The sequence below is a fragment of the Nomia melanderi genome, chromosome 1, assembly GCF_051020985.1.
Source record: "Nomia melanderi isolate GNS246 chromosome 1, iyNomMela1, whole genome shotgun sequence".
In the NCBI taxonomy this organism is placed as follows: Eukaryota; Metazoa; Arthropoda; class Insecta; order Hymenoptera; family Halictidae; genus Nomia; species Nomia melanderi.
Genome location: NC_134999.1, coordinates 2630917 through 2646210, shown reverse-complemented (window position 1 = coordinate 2646210; position 15294 = coordinate 2630917). Strand labels below are relative to the sequence as shown.

The 15294-nt window shown below is 30.8% G+C and overlaps 1 protein-coding gene across 2 annotated transcripts in view; it reads right to left on the bottom strand.

Annotated features, from left to right (window-relative positions):
• Moe (moesin) overlaps positions 1–9345 on the bottom strand; it is a 32609-nt gene extending 23264 nt beyond the window's left edge. Inside the window, exons 1-2 of one of the 2 annotated variants that reach the window (XM_031994055.2) lie at positions 9098–9345; positions 8721–8900 (exon numbers count right to left, since the gene is read on the bottom strand). In XM_031994055.2, coding sequence (XP_031849915.1) covers positions 8721–8900; positions 9098–9118 — 201 coding nt within the window. In that variant the 5' untranslated portion in view covers positions 9119–9345. The remainder of the gene's footprint in view (positions 1–8720; positions 8901–9097) is intronic. The other variant, XM_031994063.2, reaches the window with a different exon arrangement.
• Positions 9346–15294: the final 5949 nt, after the last annotated feature.

The following is a 15294-nucleotide window of genomic DNA, read 5'->3' as shown; positions in this document are numbered from 1 at the left end:
CAAATATTTTTTTCTGAATTTAAGAATACTGAAGAAGTTTGCAAGAGTTTTGCAAGTTTCTTAAAGATTGTTAAAGAGGAATAGCAAGCCACACTGTTGTACACTTTCTAGAACTGTTGATAGATTAGTATTAGTCATTACTGACTTGATTCCCCACACACTGTTTGTAAACATTTCATTCTGCATCTTGGAACACATTTAATGATATCAAACGTGAGGTGTTAGTAGTGTTTTATAAGCTGCGTGTACTGAAGGTGACCTTGACAATTCTGGGGAAAAAGAGTTGACAAAAAATTTGGTAGAATCATCTCAAAGCTCTCCTTGAACCATGTTGTTTTAGCTAACAAAATTTCTGATCGAACCGCTAGCAGCAGAATAATCTAAGCTAATCACGTTTCGTGTTCCACCCTATGTATCTAACAACAAGTTATATCTGAATAGAAGCATATCGGGCACAGGAATTTTTGAATTATTTATTTCCTAGCAACCTGATAAAATATTATGTCCGCATCGTCGCGATAAGGAACATTATTTCCGAAGAATAGTTAACGTCTCGTTCCAGCCAACATGATCTTTGCGAAACACTTAAAGTCTGCGTCATTGGTATCGCTTCGGAACGCAAAGATAATTCGCGCGAGAACCAACATCTCTCCCCGTGGCGAGCATAATTTCTGGGAGGTATTTACACACCGGCGATTGCTTTGTGGATCATAATCAAACTCAGCCAAACAGAATGTAAACAGATACCGAGAAAAACGTGAGCGAGTGGCTTCTCAAGCCTATCGCGAGAACAACGAATCTTCGAGGGGCTCATCGTGAACTCTTTTTTAACACGTTCCGTGCCACGTGTACCATTTGTAGTACACGCGCAATTTTTGTAAGGAAACGTTTTTTGTAAGACACGTGTCAACGAATAGCGGTAAATAATATTAAAATATATATAAAAGTCACCAAAAACTTGAATGTAACTTAATATTTCATTTAAGAAACCAGTGCACTTTATAAGTAAGATATAACAAGTTTTCGATGGCACGGAATGTGTTAATTAAACTGTTGATTTCTGGGCACGTACGAATGCGAGAAACGTGATATTCACGTTTTTTCATTTTTGTGCATTCAAATTGAATATTATTATTCTATTATCAATTTTTATGCTTTAGAGCAGCGTTTTTCAAATTATGGAACGCGACACCAAATGGGATCGCAAAGAGAAATATTCGGGCCGCGAAAATTTAATTCAGATACATGAATTTAAATATTGCTTTTCTGTTATCAAATAACCCTTTGCACTTGAGAAATAACTCTCAGTCGCCACATCGATACAGCAAAATTATAAACTTTTGAATTTAATATTAAATTTCGTATAATCCATAGATACGTGAAATATTCAAGTAAAATAGTTTTTTCTTCGATTTAGATGTAGTTTCTCAATAAATCAACAAAGTTTAAACAAATATAATATCTACATCACGTCAAAAAATAATTAAATATATATACAGCGAAAATCTTCGAGTGCAAAGGGGTTAACATTTAAAGTAACCGACTCAACATTTTACCACTAAAACTACCAGACGGCTCAAAATGATTCATTCCTGAATTCTTCTTTTTGCAAATATTGAAAAGATAACAAATGTTTCTCTGAGATATTATTAAAGAAATTGATGTAGCAATATGCAAACCGAATTGTAAATCAATTAAAGCTTTAATAGATACACTCTTGCAAATTCTATAGAGGATTTTCAAAAAATCAATTCAACTACTCGGTAATTTTAGTGTTAAAGAACATCGAATTCATCTTGAATGAAATCGTTGGGCAAGGTTTCAATCTTTTGAACTTTCCTCGCCTTTCATCTGTACCGTTCAATCATCCCTTTAATACTGTCTCTTCCATCATCCGTATAAACAGGATGACTCACTGAAATCTTCCACCTGAAATAACTCTGACATTATTACGGGAGAATTCGTTTCGCTTTTCGCAACCATTGCGGTTTCGTGGATTTCAAGGTCCCCTAAAACGTTTCCTCGCTTTCCGCTCGAATCATTCGAGTTCGCACTCGAAGGAGAATAAAAACAGTCGAAGCCTGTCTCCCGTCGCTTACCAGGTCGTCCTCGAACTCGTCGTCGTCGGTGTCGGAGTCCGAGCAACCTCTCAGCTTTCGAACTTTCTTCTTCACTTCTTTCTTCACCAGCCGCGCTATCGCATTTTCTGGCTGCATGGAAGAATCGCGCGGGCATTCATTAAAAGGAGACGACGACGAGGCTACCAAACCTCTAGCAACCAACCGAACCGGATATTGGCTAGCTGTACTGGCTGCGATATCGCCTAGCGGTTTGTGAAATCAGCGACACATTTGTCCAAGCACGACCAACACTGCTCGACCCAGCGACAGATCATAGTCTTACGATCGAGCTTTTCTACAGATGTTCGTTTATGTCGTTCATTTGTTTACAAAGTTATTCTGACTAATATCGGCTACCGATATTCAAGTTCTCGATTAATTCTTTGTGGTCCTATATCGAGGCAAATTTGACACTTGATTTTATTCCAATTGTTATGCATTTTATTGGTTTTCATATCGTTGTGGTGAGCTGTTCATTTGTTTAAATGAAAATTATACAAAATTTGATGACAGTTCATACGTAAAAAAATTTGGAAACGCTTGAAAAATAGAGTTAACACTATTTCTAGTGGAGGTATCAAAAAACAACTTTTGGAATTTTAACTTAAAATTATTTTCTCAGCTTAATTATTTTTCCTCGATTGAATTTTGAACATTTCCTATAGTGTTCATCTATGAGGAACTTATATTATAATCATACTGTATAAATAATATATGATTTTGCAAATGTTTTCAAATAAATCAGAAAATTATCATATTATGCTACAGTTAATTAAGAATCTTAAATTAGTCCAATTAGAATAAGATTAAAGAAAAGTTACGCGCGTTTCGCGTAGAATGAGTTGCAACTGTTGGGATCCACTGATTTTTAATTATGAATAGAAAAATGTGATGTATCCCGAAATAAGGATACCGTGATTGAACAAATGTACTTAATACCGTCGTTTTGAGAATAATAACGAATTTATATGTTCATGAGATTTCGAAGCTTTATTTATATTTATTTATACTTGTAATTGAATGAATATTTTGGGCACTTTTGTTAAATTATTGTTTTGCTCAAAAGACTAAGAAATGTCTTTTTTCTGAAAGTAAAAAAATTAACCAATATTCTACTTTTTGAATGGATTACATTTATATGCTAGCTGAACTTAATTCATGTTCGAATTTCATATTTTTGAAATTTCTGGAAAGTAGCCAAGTTAAGAGAACCAGCCAAAACGGAAGGAAACTGTTTTAGAGATGTACAATATTTAGAATTAACTTCTCTTAATGTCATGTGCCAATGTCATGGTTCAAGATATTTTGATAGTATCAAGATTCATTAAAACACTTCTTCGCTAGTTGTTGCTCATACAATATTACAATTAAGTTCTTAATTAGAAATATTGTAATTTGAATCTTAATAAGTTGAACATAAATTAATATCATTCTTAAATCTTTACAAACATTTCCCTATTTGGTATTCCATCCACTCGTATTTGTCAGAAATTCATACAACTGACTGTCAAATAATAATATACGAGCAAGATTACATTATAACGAGTTAAATTACGTGTTCACAAAAGTACTTAGTTACTAATTTAATTTATTACCGAGATATTTTAGATCGTTATTTGCAACATATTACGCGTAGCAATATTAGGTACGTTAACCCAAAGATCTGTTGACAAGCACAGCTTATTATTAGTCATCGAAACTAACACAATAAGAAACTAGTAATATCTCGTTGTAGAAAACATATGTGAAATTAAAATGCTGACTTAATTACGAATGAATAATGAAAATTCTTGTGGACCGTATAATTATTTTGCAACCTTGTTATAACGATAAAATCTTCCGTAGACTATATCACTTATCAGTAACTACCTTACCATAAACCGTTATTCAGACTGTCCTACTTAAACATCACCGTTAAACTACAGAATTTTCGATTAACTTTGCCAACATCATTTTGGGCTAAAAATGAAACTTTACTTAATTCAATTCTTTCCAACCTTGTGTACACGTAACGTCTAAGAAAATATTTTCTTTCCCACCAAGTTTCTTCACCAATAGAAATTATTCTCACAGCCTTATTAGAGAATGTATAATATAATTATACATACTTACAATTTTATAAAATAACTTTCCAAATGTAATTAAATTTTACATTGTATAATTCTCACGAATTGTTTCATCGTTTTTCAAGTATTACTCAGATTTGCAATTTTTCAAACATTTTTTTCTGATTTTGGAATAAAATGCATTTAGTGTGTAAGATTTCTATTAAAAGGAATTTGTCATTGAAATTTTTCTTTCTCAAATGAAGTTATACCATGTCTTTAACACATTTCGTTAGAATAAATCACGGCAAACAGGACGACTACGTAAATCATTATTGGAGCTACGCAACGCCACGTTTTTTTCCTGTAACGTGCAAGCGAAGTTCAGTTTTTATTTGAAATACTTATCGCAAACACGCCAAGTGTTACAATGCCGCGTAACTTCGGTAAAATTACTACTGTATTGGTACCATTCTGATTAATAATTAAGGGGAAACTTATTTTTGTTAGAAAAACTTTAGCAAATTTACAATATAAAAATTTTTAATTCTTCTTCCAATTTTTAGTAAAGTCGGAATACTTTAATTTCTTTAGTTATATTTTTCTAACGGAAAATCTTTTTACTGAATTTAATTCACAAGAACGTGTTGAACGATTATTAACGAAAAATGTGTCGCTTCATTCTCTAGTCTTAACTTCTAGCAGACAGATGAAGTGGAACAGTATGGCCGACAAAGTCTGGGACCAGTGAGGGACGTCTGGCGCGATGTGCCAAAAAATTAAAGAAAATAAAGAAAAGAAATAACACAGCCCTTCATTTAACGCGTTCAGTGCCACGCTAAATTCTCATGATTTTCCATTCACAGCGTGGGCCAAACTCTGTCAGCAAGGACCATTGTAAAGTCAGTTTTTTATCATACTTTACATAATACAAAATATTTATTTTTATGTACAACAATTACTTTTTTAATTTGTATTTGGAACATCAGAATGTCTTTTCAATTTTCAACAAGAAATATATACAAGCGTGATATTGCACAATAATACTGTTTTCTTGACTTCCACTTTAATGTTGGAATATCATGGCTTTTGGTTACAGGTTTCTGAACACTGAATGTGACAATTAACGATCTCGGCTCAATAAATGTCGACTGTGAAAAAATTAACCCTTCTTAATCAAGGAATAATCAAGATTATTCAAAAAAATAATCTCGCCAGAACACGCGTAAAATTCAAGGAAATCCATCGTTTCATTTATATTTTTATCAATAGATGCAGTGTCTTCTGCTTATCAGAATCAAAGATATTTATTTATTAATAAAATTATTACAACATGTAAAAGTGACTTATTCAAGGGAAAACGAAAGCCTCATAAGTCCCTCAAACACAGGCCATGCACTGGGGGATTAAGATTCAACGACAATAATGGTCAGCCTAACCTAACCTATTACAGAAAGGGAGGGACCTAGCGAACTTCCCTGACAAGTTGCGTGAATTCTTGCGCAAGCACTTTGTATGTAGTTCCGGTCCCAAAGCAGTCAAACTACACATAATCATTACACAGGGCAACCCGCTTAATTGGTACAAGTATTTACTAATACTACTTCCACACGCACAGATGCCGCTACATTGGTGCAACGTCATGGGCCTCGAAACCTCCAACATTCGCAAGGTCCCAAGTGCACCGTTCGCTCGTGAGATTTCAGTGAAATTTTTCAATACTGACCTAGTCGTTGTGTATTTACCTGCTTTATGGTATTCATAGATACATATTTATCACGAAAGTATGTTTGGTTGATTAATTAAGAATTACAATTAAAATTTGATTCTCAGTTGTAAGTATTTAGGTCCAGAACTCACATTACAATCCTTAGAAATCATGACAAGATTCAATAAGCCGATATTCTGTAACTACAATTGGAACTATACTTTTGTCGATATTTTTTTAACAAAAACTTATTTTCTTTGGCACAATTAGATTCACATTATTTTAAACAAGGGAAACAAAAAAGAAACTGTTCCTGAGATCATTTTTAGTCTAATTGTTAAGTTATCTAGAAATAATTTTTCCTTTGCTTAGATCACTTTTATCGGGTCATATGTTAAAGTTATTATTTTTTAAATAATACTAGTTTACAATACTCGTTAACAATTATAGTACATGAATTAATTATAGTATGCACAAAAATATAACACAAATCTGAATTTTCATATACCATAATAAGTAATTAAAACAATTAGTTTCACTTTCATATTTTGTTTTAAATTCTGCCTCTGGTTAGATAATTATCTGAGAAGAACATATTTAGATATCAAAGATTCGAACCGTTGTAGCTTTAAAAACAAAATTGTATGTATAATAAAATTGAAAAATTTGATTCTAGCCGGCAGGTTGTGGTCGTCGGTTAGCATTAAAGGCAACACTGTAACACGCAGCTTATTACCTACGCAACGAAATTTATTATAAATAACATCATAATGAAAACATCACTGACCAACTGAAAATTTTTCTCTGATAAAAATGAATTTAAATACACCATAAATCGGATAATAACGAGGACTAGATCACAACTGAAAATTTGTATTGAAATCGCGAATCTGATTGTTTATAATAAATTCCTATATCTGGTATTTAACGAATCTGAGAAATTTTGAGCCCAATGACGTTGCATAAATGTGTTAGTACCCATACGTGGCGCGCTGTTGCCACTTCATGCTCGTCTCGAACGTCGGGATTCCGAGTTAAGTGGATAACCCTTCATCTTTATTGTATTCTGTTTAGCGCGAGTAATTTTTAATTTATTCTGTGCACTCTTACATTAATATACAATACACGTTGAGTGCAGATACATACATATAATTACAGATAACATAATTACGTTATCTAATCTCTACTTTTATTAAGAAGCACAGAAAAATAAATGGCAGTTCGAACCATGTGCACAAAAATCTATATCGTAATTACTGGAAAAAATGTACAGGAATTCTTAAGAAACTTTTTAATAACATACGAACTGCTAGCCATAAATTAATTTTATGCAATGTCGTAGATACTTACAATTTTTTAGTAATATTTCAAATACCGGTTCATTTCATTTTTTTTCTTATAGTAGTTTGATGTTTACGTAATGAATAATTAGTTAATTACGTAAAAAAACAATCTGCACGAAAGTCACAGATATGCATAAATTGAAAAAAGAACAGAATAACGAGACAATGAAAGTATACAAGCGACTGTGTCAAGGTGAAGGCGCGTCTACATCATCCACACGGTGAAAGTAGATGGCGTATCTACTTCACCGTAACTGTACCTCAAATCAGGTATCGGAACCCAGCACACAAAAAACGGTTACAAAGAAGTAATCTTTGAATCGATATAAAAAGTAGCGCGAAAAATTATGTACACAACAAACTATTTTTAAAATGCTTATTTCATCCTTTAATAATAATAATAATAATAATAATAATGTTATTGCTTTATGATTTATAACTGAAACGTAAAATTCTATAAGTAATGTAACATATTTTAACTATGAAAATTGATGACAGTAACATCTGTCGCCAATGAGTCGCCACTAGTTACTTTATTACAAAATTCACATAAGTATTCACGTAAGTTCGAATTATTGACTTCAAATTTTGTCAATGTGATACGTGTGTCTAATTTAATAATAGTAATAGTATTACAAATATTAATTTTATAATTTTACAGTACATTGTGTTTTACTTAATTAAGAAAATATATTCTATTCATATATTCATAACGTGTTGAAAAATCTCACTTAATTTTTCAGTTTTCTCGTTAATATATTTAATAGCAAATTCATTTTTTTCAGAAATACTTTTCAAATACATTATGAATAATTAAAATTTTGTTTTAAAGTTTCCAAATAAAATAACACAAGAGAGAATTATTCCTAGAACATCTGTATGAGACAAAGGACAAATACTTTCTCATGATGCACAAGGAATAGAAAATATTCTGAAAAAATATCACAATGTAGAATAAAATTTAAAAACTGTATGGAAGTACAAAAATTGTTAAGTATATCTTTTTACTAGATGACCTCTACAACATTTTCCTCTAGTTTTTCAATCTTAAATGTACTGAAGTACATTTTACAATCACTAATCACCCAAAAACATTACTTCAATTTACACTTTATTATGAGTTAATATTTTCTTGAAAATGTAAATAAACCTTTTATTTATTAAAATATCTTTGTACAAACAAAGGCTTAATGTTACAAAACGAATCACTAAAAAATTCTAAACGAACGTTCGCTATCTAGGTAACCCATTGCTCTCAATGAAATATTCGTACAATGTAATACAGTAATCGTGAAAAATGATTTAAATACGAATATATTCTGAGACTGGAACAAACATACTATCGAATGTAATATAAGTCTTAATACTCTTCCCAAAATCTACACAAAGCATATAATACTTTCAAAGCAACTACTAATACTGTTTTGTATAGTCACTTTGTAGCGACCATTACTATTAAATAATTAGCAAGATAATTAAGATAATAAGTAACAAGTAATCCTACCTTTTTGTACAGTTTGATCCATGTCAGGTCGCCTTTATTATCGGTGTACTGAAGCCCGAAAAACCACACCTCACGCAGACCGATCGTTTTTACAACCTGGTCGAAAAGTTGCTTCCCGGTGGTCGTCTGCTGGATCGCGAACTCCAGTTCGGCGTCCATCGTCGTCACCCTGACGTTCATCTTTGCATACGAAACAAGAAACGAAAATCAACAAAAAAAACCATATCGCCTTCTGGTAGAGATTTCCGCTGCTAATCCATTCCCAGCGGTCTCACTAACTCATTGCCCCCCATATAGAAAAGGAAACACACTGTACGACTACGATCGTAATGGATTTCTTCGGTGATCCGTAAAAAGGTTTCTCGATGCACGCTTACCATTTTATTACCAGCAACCATGGCTGCTACGAATAACTACCACGCGAATGCGAACGAACAAGAAATCGTTAACACCGTGTACGGTAAAGCACACGTCTATCGAGCACACGGACGGACACAAACGATTCGTACGATGCACCAGGAATTTAAAGATGTTAATTAAACCGATCGCTCGAGCAAGATTCGACTGTTGGCTTTTGCCGGTCTCGAGATGGACAATGCGCCAAGGGGCAAGTGCAATCGGCCAGCGTCTTTCTCCCCACCGTTTTCGCCTTACAAGCGATGCATCGGTTCCCCTTCTTTGTTAGACACGATGCTCTATCCAGCGGTACGGAGAAAGAGAAACAGGACGTGATCACGTGAGGAAGCCGGTGCGTCTGGCCACGGCCAATCAGCGTTCAGCTAAAATACCGGGTGTGCGGAAGGAAGCAACGGTTCCCTTAACACAGCCTACGTTTTCGTACGATACTGAGAAACTGTTACGTGGGATACTGTTAACAGAATCGCTACTATGAAAATTAAATATATTGTTGGTACTGCAGTTCTGGAATTTAAGGAACCGTTACGAAGGGTATGTTCTTCATTTGCAATTGCCATAGAGGGCAGTACTTAATATATCGTTAATATATTGTTTATTAAAATACTTTTGCGTATATAATATTCCTTACTGTCGATAATTTGTTGTTAAATGATTAAACGCTATTTAAAAAATATACCATGCAGTGGAAGCAACAAGTAAAATTAAAACCAGTGGAAAATCTTGGAATTGAGCCAATAAATATAAGAAAAATACTGACTGGATCACAAGATTTAAAAATTTCAAGGATACGATAATAATGTGCAAAACCGAATGCATATGTCTCGAATTTAATGAAATATTTTTAAAAACTTCAGGTTATTTAAAAAAGTATAATATTAATAAAATGACGTATAAAGAGTGGGTATAATGGTGATAAAAGTAAATCTCAACATTTTCTTGCGATACAATATGATAGTACACAATAGTATTATAACACAAAGAGGGAGGATTATAGTCGTTCAGAAGTCACGAAATATAATGTACTATGATAAAACAAATATAACCGATTATAATGCAAATATAATATATGCGTACATACGTACTAGATACGTCAATAAATATGAATGTACGTTTTTCAAAGTCGATTAGTACAGTTGTTGATCAATACTGATATCGGTCAAACTTAGTAAAGCGAGTATCAGTAATTTCAATGCAAAACGACAAGGCAACTGAAGGTGGTAAACTTTACGTTTATTTGTATTACTGGTCTTGTTGAATGTATAGTAAAAAAAATATAAACATCTGGTTACCTTGCGTTTACTTCTGTTAGTAGAGTACTACACTTCATAACCTTAATATAAGATGTTCGAGAAATGATATATCAATATTACAAACATAAGTTGACAATTTTTTGTGTGTTTTAACAATTTAAAATTTCGAACAAAAGCTAATCATTTGCAAAAATATACATACCGATTTCCGCATCGTGGCAGCTTCGTTTTTCCCTTAGCTAAACAGTAAAACTATCCGTCTGAAACGAAAATTAGATTCGACTAATAAAATTTATAGGATTAAAATGTTTTTAGTTATTTATATTTGAAAATAAGATAAAAACAATATGTTTTGGAAGACGATAAAAATTAAATATTGTATTTACAACCATTATTAGATCAAAATGATAAAATGTTTCCTAAAACATATCTGTATATCGTTTAACCTTATAATAGTATTTTCATTATTTTATAAAAGGAAGTATTCTATATTAAATTTAAACACTATCTTCACCCGAACGAGTAGTAGCAGGGAAAACCCAGATTATCAATTTCTGTTCTATCTTCCACATTGCAAATCATTGTATTAACGTAGAAGGAAAAGAAGCGGAACCACAGGAATTTCAACACGTATCAAAGTGTTTGCGATTCCGAAATTAGCCGCTGATCAGCTACGCCGACAATATTCTTAAGAATACGGTAGACATTTACAATATAACGTGTGCAGCGCAATATTAAATGAATATATTAGTTTCATTGATTCATACATTTTTGTAATGATGCTAAGATGTTTAAAATTATACAAAATACAACAATTACAAAGATATAAATGTATTTACCTTAACACATGAAAAAGAAATTCGATATTTTTATATTTTTTAATATTTTACAAATACGATTTTCATATAAAAAATACGAAAAAAATTACCTAACATAGATTTCGACACGTAGAATTAGTCAGATATTTTCAGAATTTTTTTGTCGGCTTAAATAAGAAAGATAGGACAAAAACGACTTTATAGAAAATAATGTGGGATTTCCTATCTCTACTAACCGATGAAAACAAAGTAATTTAATGAATTACTTAATATAACAATTTGGATTAATTGTACTTTCATCTCCTTAGATATTTAGCTATATCTTTTTGTTTTAAGTATAAACGTGTATAATATAATTATAGATTATTTATGATTATGATTGATTATTATGATTACAATGATTAAATTAATAATAATTTAATATTCAATTTATTTTTATTTTATAGGAAAGTATTAATTATCGTTGTTGTTATTCATAGTGTATACAATAATTCAAATTTTAATAAGATACATGGAACAATAAATGTTTAATAATGTTTTGGTAGGTGGCGTAAGAGAGTATCTGCTTCCGTAGTGCATATAGGTGGTAGGTACATATATATGTTTACAAAGAAAAAAACAAAAAAAAAAGGAAAGGAATAATAAAATGAACTAGGAGTTATAAAGTCAGTTATTAGAAAAAAATGCTTAAAAGTGAATGAAAAACGTGATATATAAAATAAACATTTAATTAGGAAAACGAAAAGGTAAACAGATGGGTTAGGAAAGCGATGGGGTACAGAATATGGCGAGTGTTAGAAAATTGACGGGAACATTAGAAAAAGTACTAAAAAATGAGAAAAATTAACAAAATTTGAGGAAAGGCATATAGAATAGAATAAGAATTAAATAACAACAAGAAATAGAATAAACAGAGAAAGAAAGATAATGACGAAAATAAGGTTTATACAAATTTTTAACAAAATGATAAAAGGATTGGGAAACATCTAACAGAGAGTACAAAAAAAATAAAAAAAAATTATAAAAGTAGATAAAGAATAAAGAAATTCAAAAATTATGGAAAATAACAGAAACATGTAAAAGACAGGCAACAAAATAAAGAAATTAGAAGATATAATAGAAAACACCAAAGAAGAGATAAATGAATTTATCAAATGAAAATAAAATCTACAGTTAAAACAAAAAATAAAGAGAACAAAAGCTACAAAAGGCTTTTTGAGTTTATGTAGATAATAATAAAGCAACAGAAATTTTAAACAACTACTTATTTATAGTGAAGAAGAAAATAAAAAAAGTGAAACAAACAAAAGAAAAGAAATGAATATGAAATCAAATTGTAAACAATCACACATACAAGCAACAAATGTAACATTTGTTTTAAATTGTTATAAAAAGTATGTTCGTCCTACGCGTTACATAAATTGGACAAAAATAATAAATGTAAGAAAAAAGAATAAAAGGATAAGAATGAATAATCAGTGTAAGTGTACAACAATATAAACTAAATCCATTTGAAAATGAAATTAATGAAACTATTTATACTTAGAGATAACATATATATAAGGTAATAATCTAAATGGGATCTCATAAATATCTGTGGTATATACAGCTATATGTAAAAAACTGTTTATGAAAGAATAAAATATTTTATTTATAAGTTATAGTTACGTAATTATATAATATGGACCATGAAAATGGAATAAAAGAAATAAAGGAATCTGTTTAAAATACAGTACTATGTTTCTTCTATATTTACAAAAACCAGAGACATTTACATGATTCTACTTACATGACACATATTTTATGTTATATATGGAGTGTTGAAAATCATAGTGATATAGTTATGTGATTCATACTTTTTAGAAAATTAAGTTGCATGTCAATTATCATAAAAACTGTAAAAACTTTTCTGGTTAACACACCATATTTGAAAACTAATCCAGTTATAAAATTTTTACATTGAAATTTCACTTAAAAACCAAAATTATCAGTCTCAATAAAGAAAAATTTTCATCTCACACTACCAAACTTCTTAACACTCCATATAATTTGTCTTTTTATCAACTACAATGTTAGACTAATAAAAATGTATCATTTCATTAAAAAAAAACTGACTGACCTTGAAATTTCAGATAATATGGTTATGAAGACAAAATCTATACTATATTTTTTTCTTTTTTGAACTGAATACTTTTTTCTTCACAATATTTTGTTGTACTATTAAAACCAATAGAAATATTCAAAGTTATAATTTGTATACATATGTGAGTATGCATTCACTGTAACAAATGAAAGTTCTTTATTTCAAGGAAAATAATTTCTTTTAGACTTCACATTCAAGTTTAATATCATAAATCTGATTATGAATAAAACTATTAAAAATAAAACTAATTTTTGTTCCATACAAAAATATTATATATTTATTTTTATAGAATATAATTTGTAAAAGAATTAATTATAAGTAACATTAACTTACTAGTGACTTTACCAATTATAAAACACTCAACAGTCAAATTTAATTGAACCCTTTTATTAATTTTTTTATCAAAACATTTTATTGTTTAATCCACAAATATCGATATGCAGTGTACTAATAATTTTTCCAAATTATTAAAAAAAATTAATTAACACAAATAATTGTATTAAAAAAACAATTACAAATTTTACTAATTTCCATTAATACTATTTCGACTACAATACAGAAATCACTAAATCTAACTTTCAAGATTTATATCACAAATTAAATTGCGATTAGAATTATCAGAAACAAAATCGATATTTGATCTACAACATATATCTTGAGTAGAAGTATCTGATCTTTGAGTGTACGAAAAATTTACAGCAAAGATGCGTCTAACATTTTTGTACAATGTTGTGTTAATTAACATTAATTTGTTAATTGTAATTTTTTTATTTAAAAAAGTGGCATGTACATATTCAAAAACTCTGCGTGTCTCCATATTGAAAGAAGAGACAGGTTATAATGTAAATCCGCGTGACCGACATCCGCTGACAGAAAGGAGTGCCTGTACAGTGTGTCTGGCATTTCCCTTTTATCTAGGACCTCCGCGTCCGTTGAACCGTCGGTATCTTCTAATTTTTGTCAGCTACAGTAAAAAAGCTTCATATCCGTCCAACTTTTCGCAAGACACGAAGATAGAATGCATCTATTAATAAAGTTTCCATTTCCGACTACTGGCGTGCGAAGTCCAAAATTCTCGTCGTTAAACACACGACACAACATTTTTCAATTGACCGAAGAATTCAACGTTTTTGCTATCAACCGTGATAACACGTCCGTATAAAAAATAAAGATAGCAAAAAATGTACATACATGAGACATCATACGTTAGAAATCTTCACATAATGAAAGGAATGTGATAAAAAAGGACTCGTGGCTTGAAATGCTTTCAAGGTCAGCCATTGACGCTAAGTACAAAGTTTCGGCGGTAAATCATATCAATCGTTAAGTTTAATTTGACATAACGATGGATGAAGTAAACATAAGTAAATTTCTCAATAAACCGACCAACAAATAAACGTTATTTATATATTAAATTCTACTGGTAGGCACGTGTGGACGTTGTAACTAATCGCTGAGCACAGCTAAAAATGCGTAGAATTAACAGAAATGTAAACGTGTATTCTGTCTCGGTAAAGTTTCATTTTACTTTAGAGGAAACCGATTACTAAACGCCTCTAGTTCTTGGTATTTCCTATTACACTTGGAGTGTTGCAATGCTTAAGTTAATACTTTATGAAACATGTGATCGCTTATGCGAACTTCGACGATCTTACTTTTTACTAACATATTCATACCGTAATATAAAAAAAAATATTTAAATGTAACACAATGTCACCCTTAATGAATGAAGTTACAGTTACAATTGTATGAATGTAATACACAAAATTAAGATATGGAGTATGAAGGGAAATGTATATTTATGTTAGAAGTTGTTAAATGGTTTTATGATTTAAAAATGTTTATGTAGATTAGTAACGGAGACGTTAGTTTTATAAAGGAGAAGCAAATACATATAACGTTACGAAGATATACAATGTTATTGGGAGGAAATGGTATTTCTATGT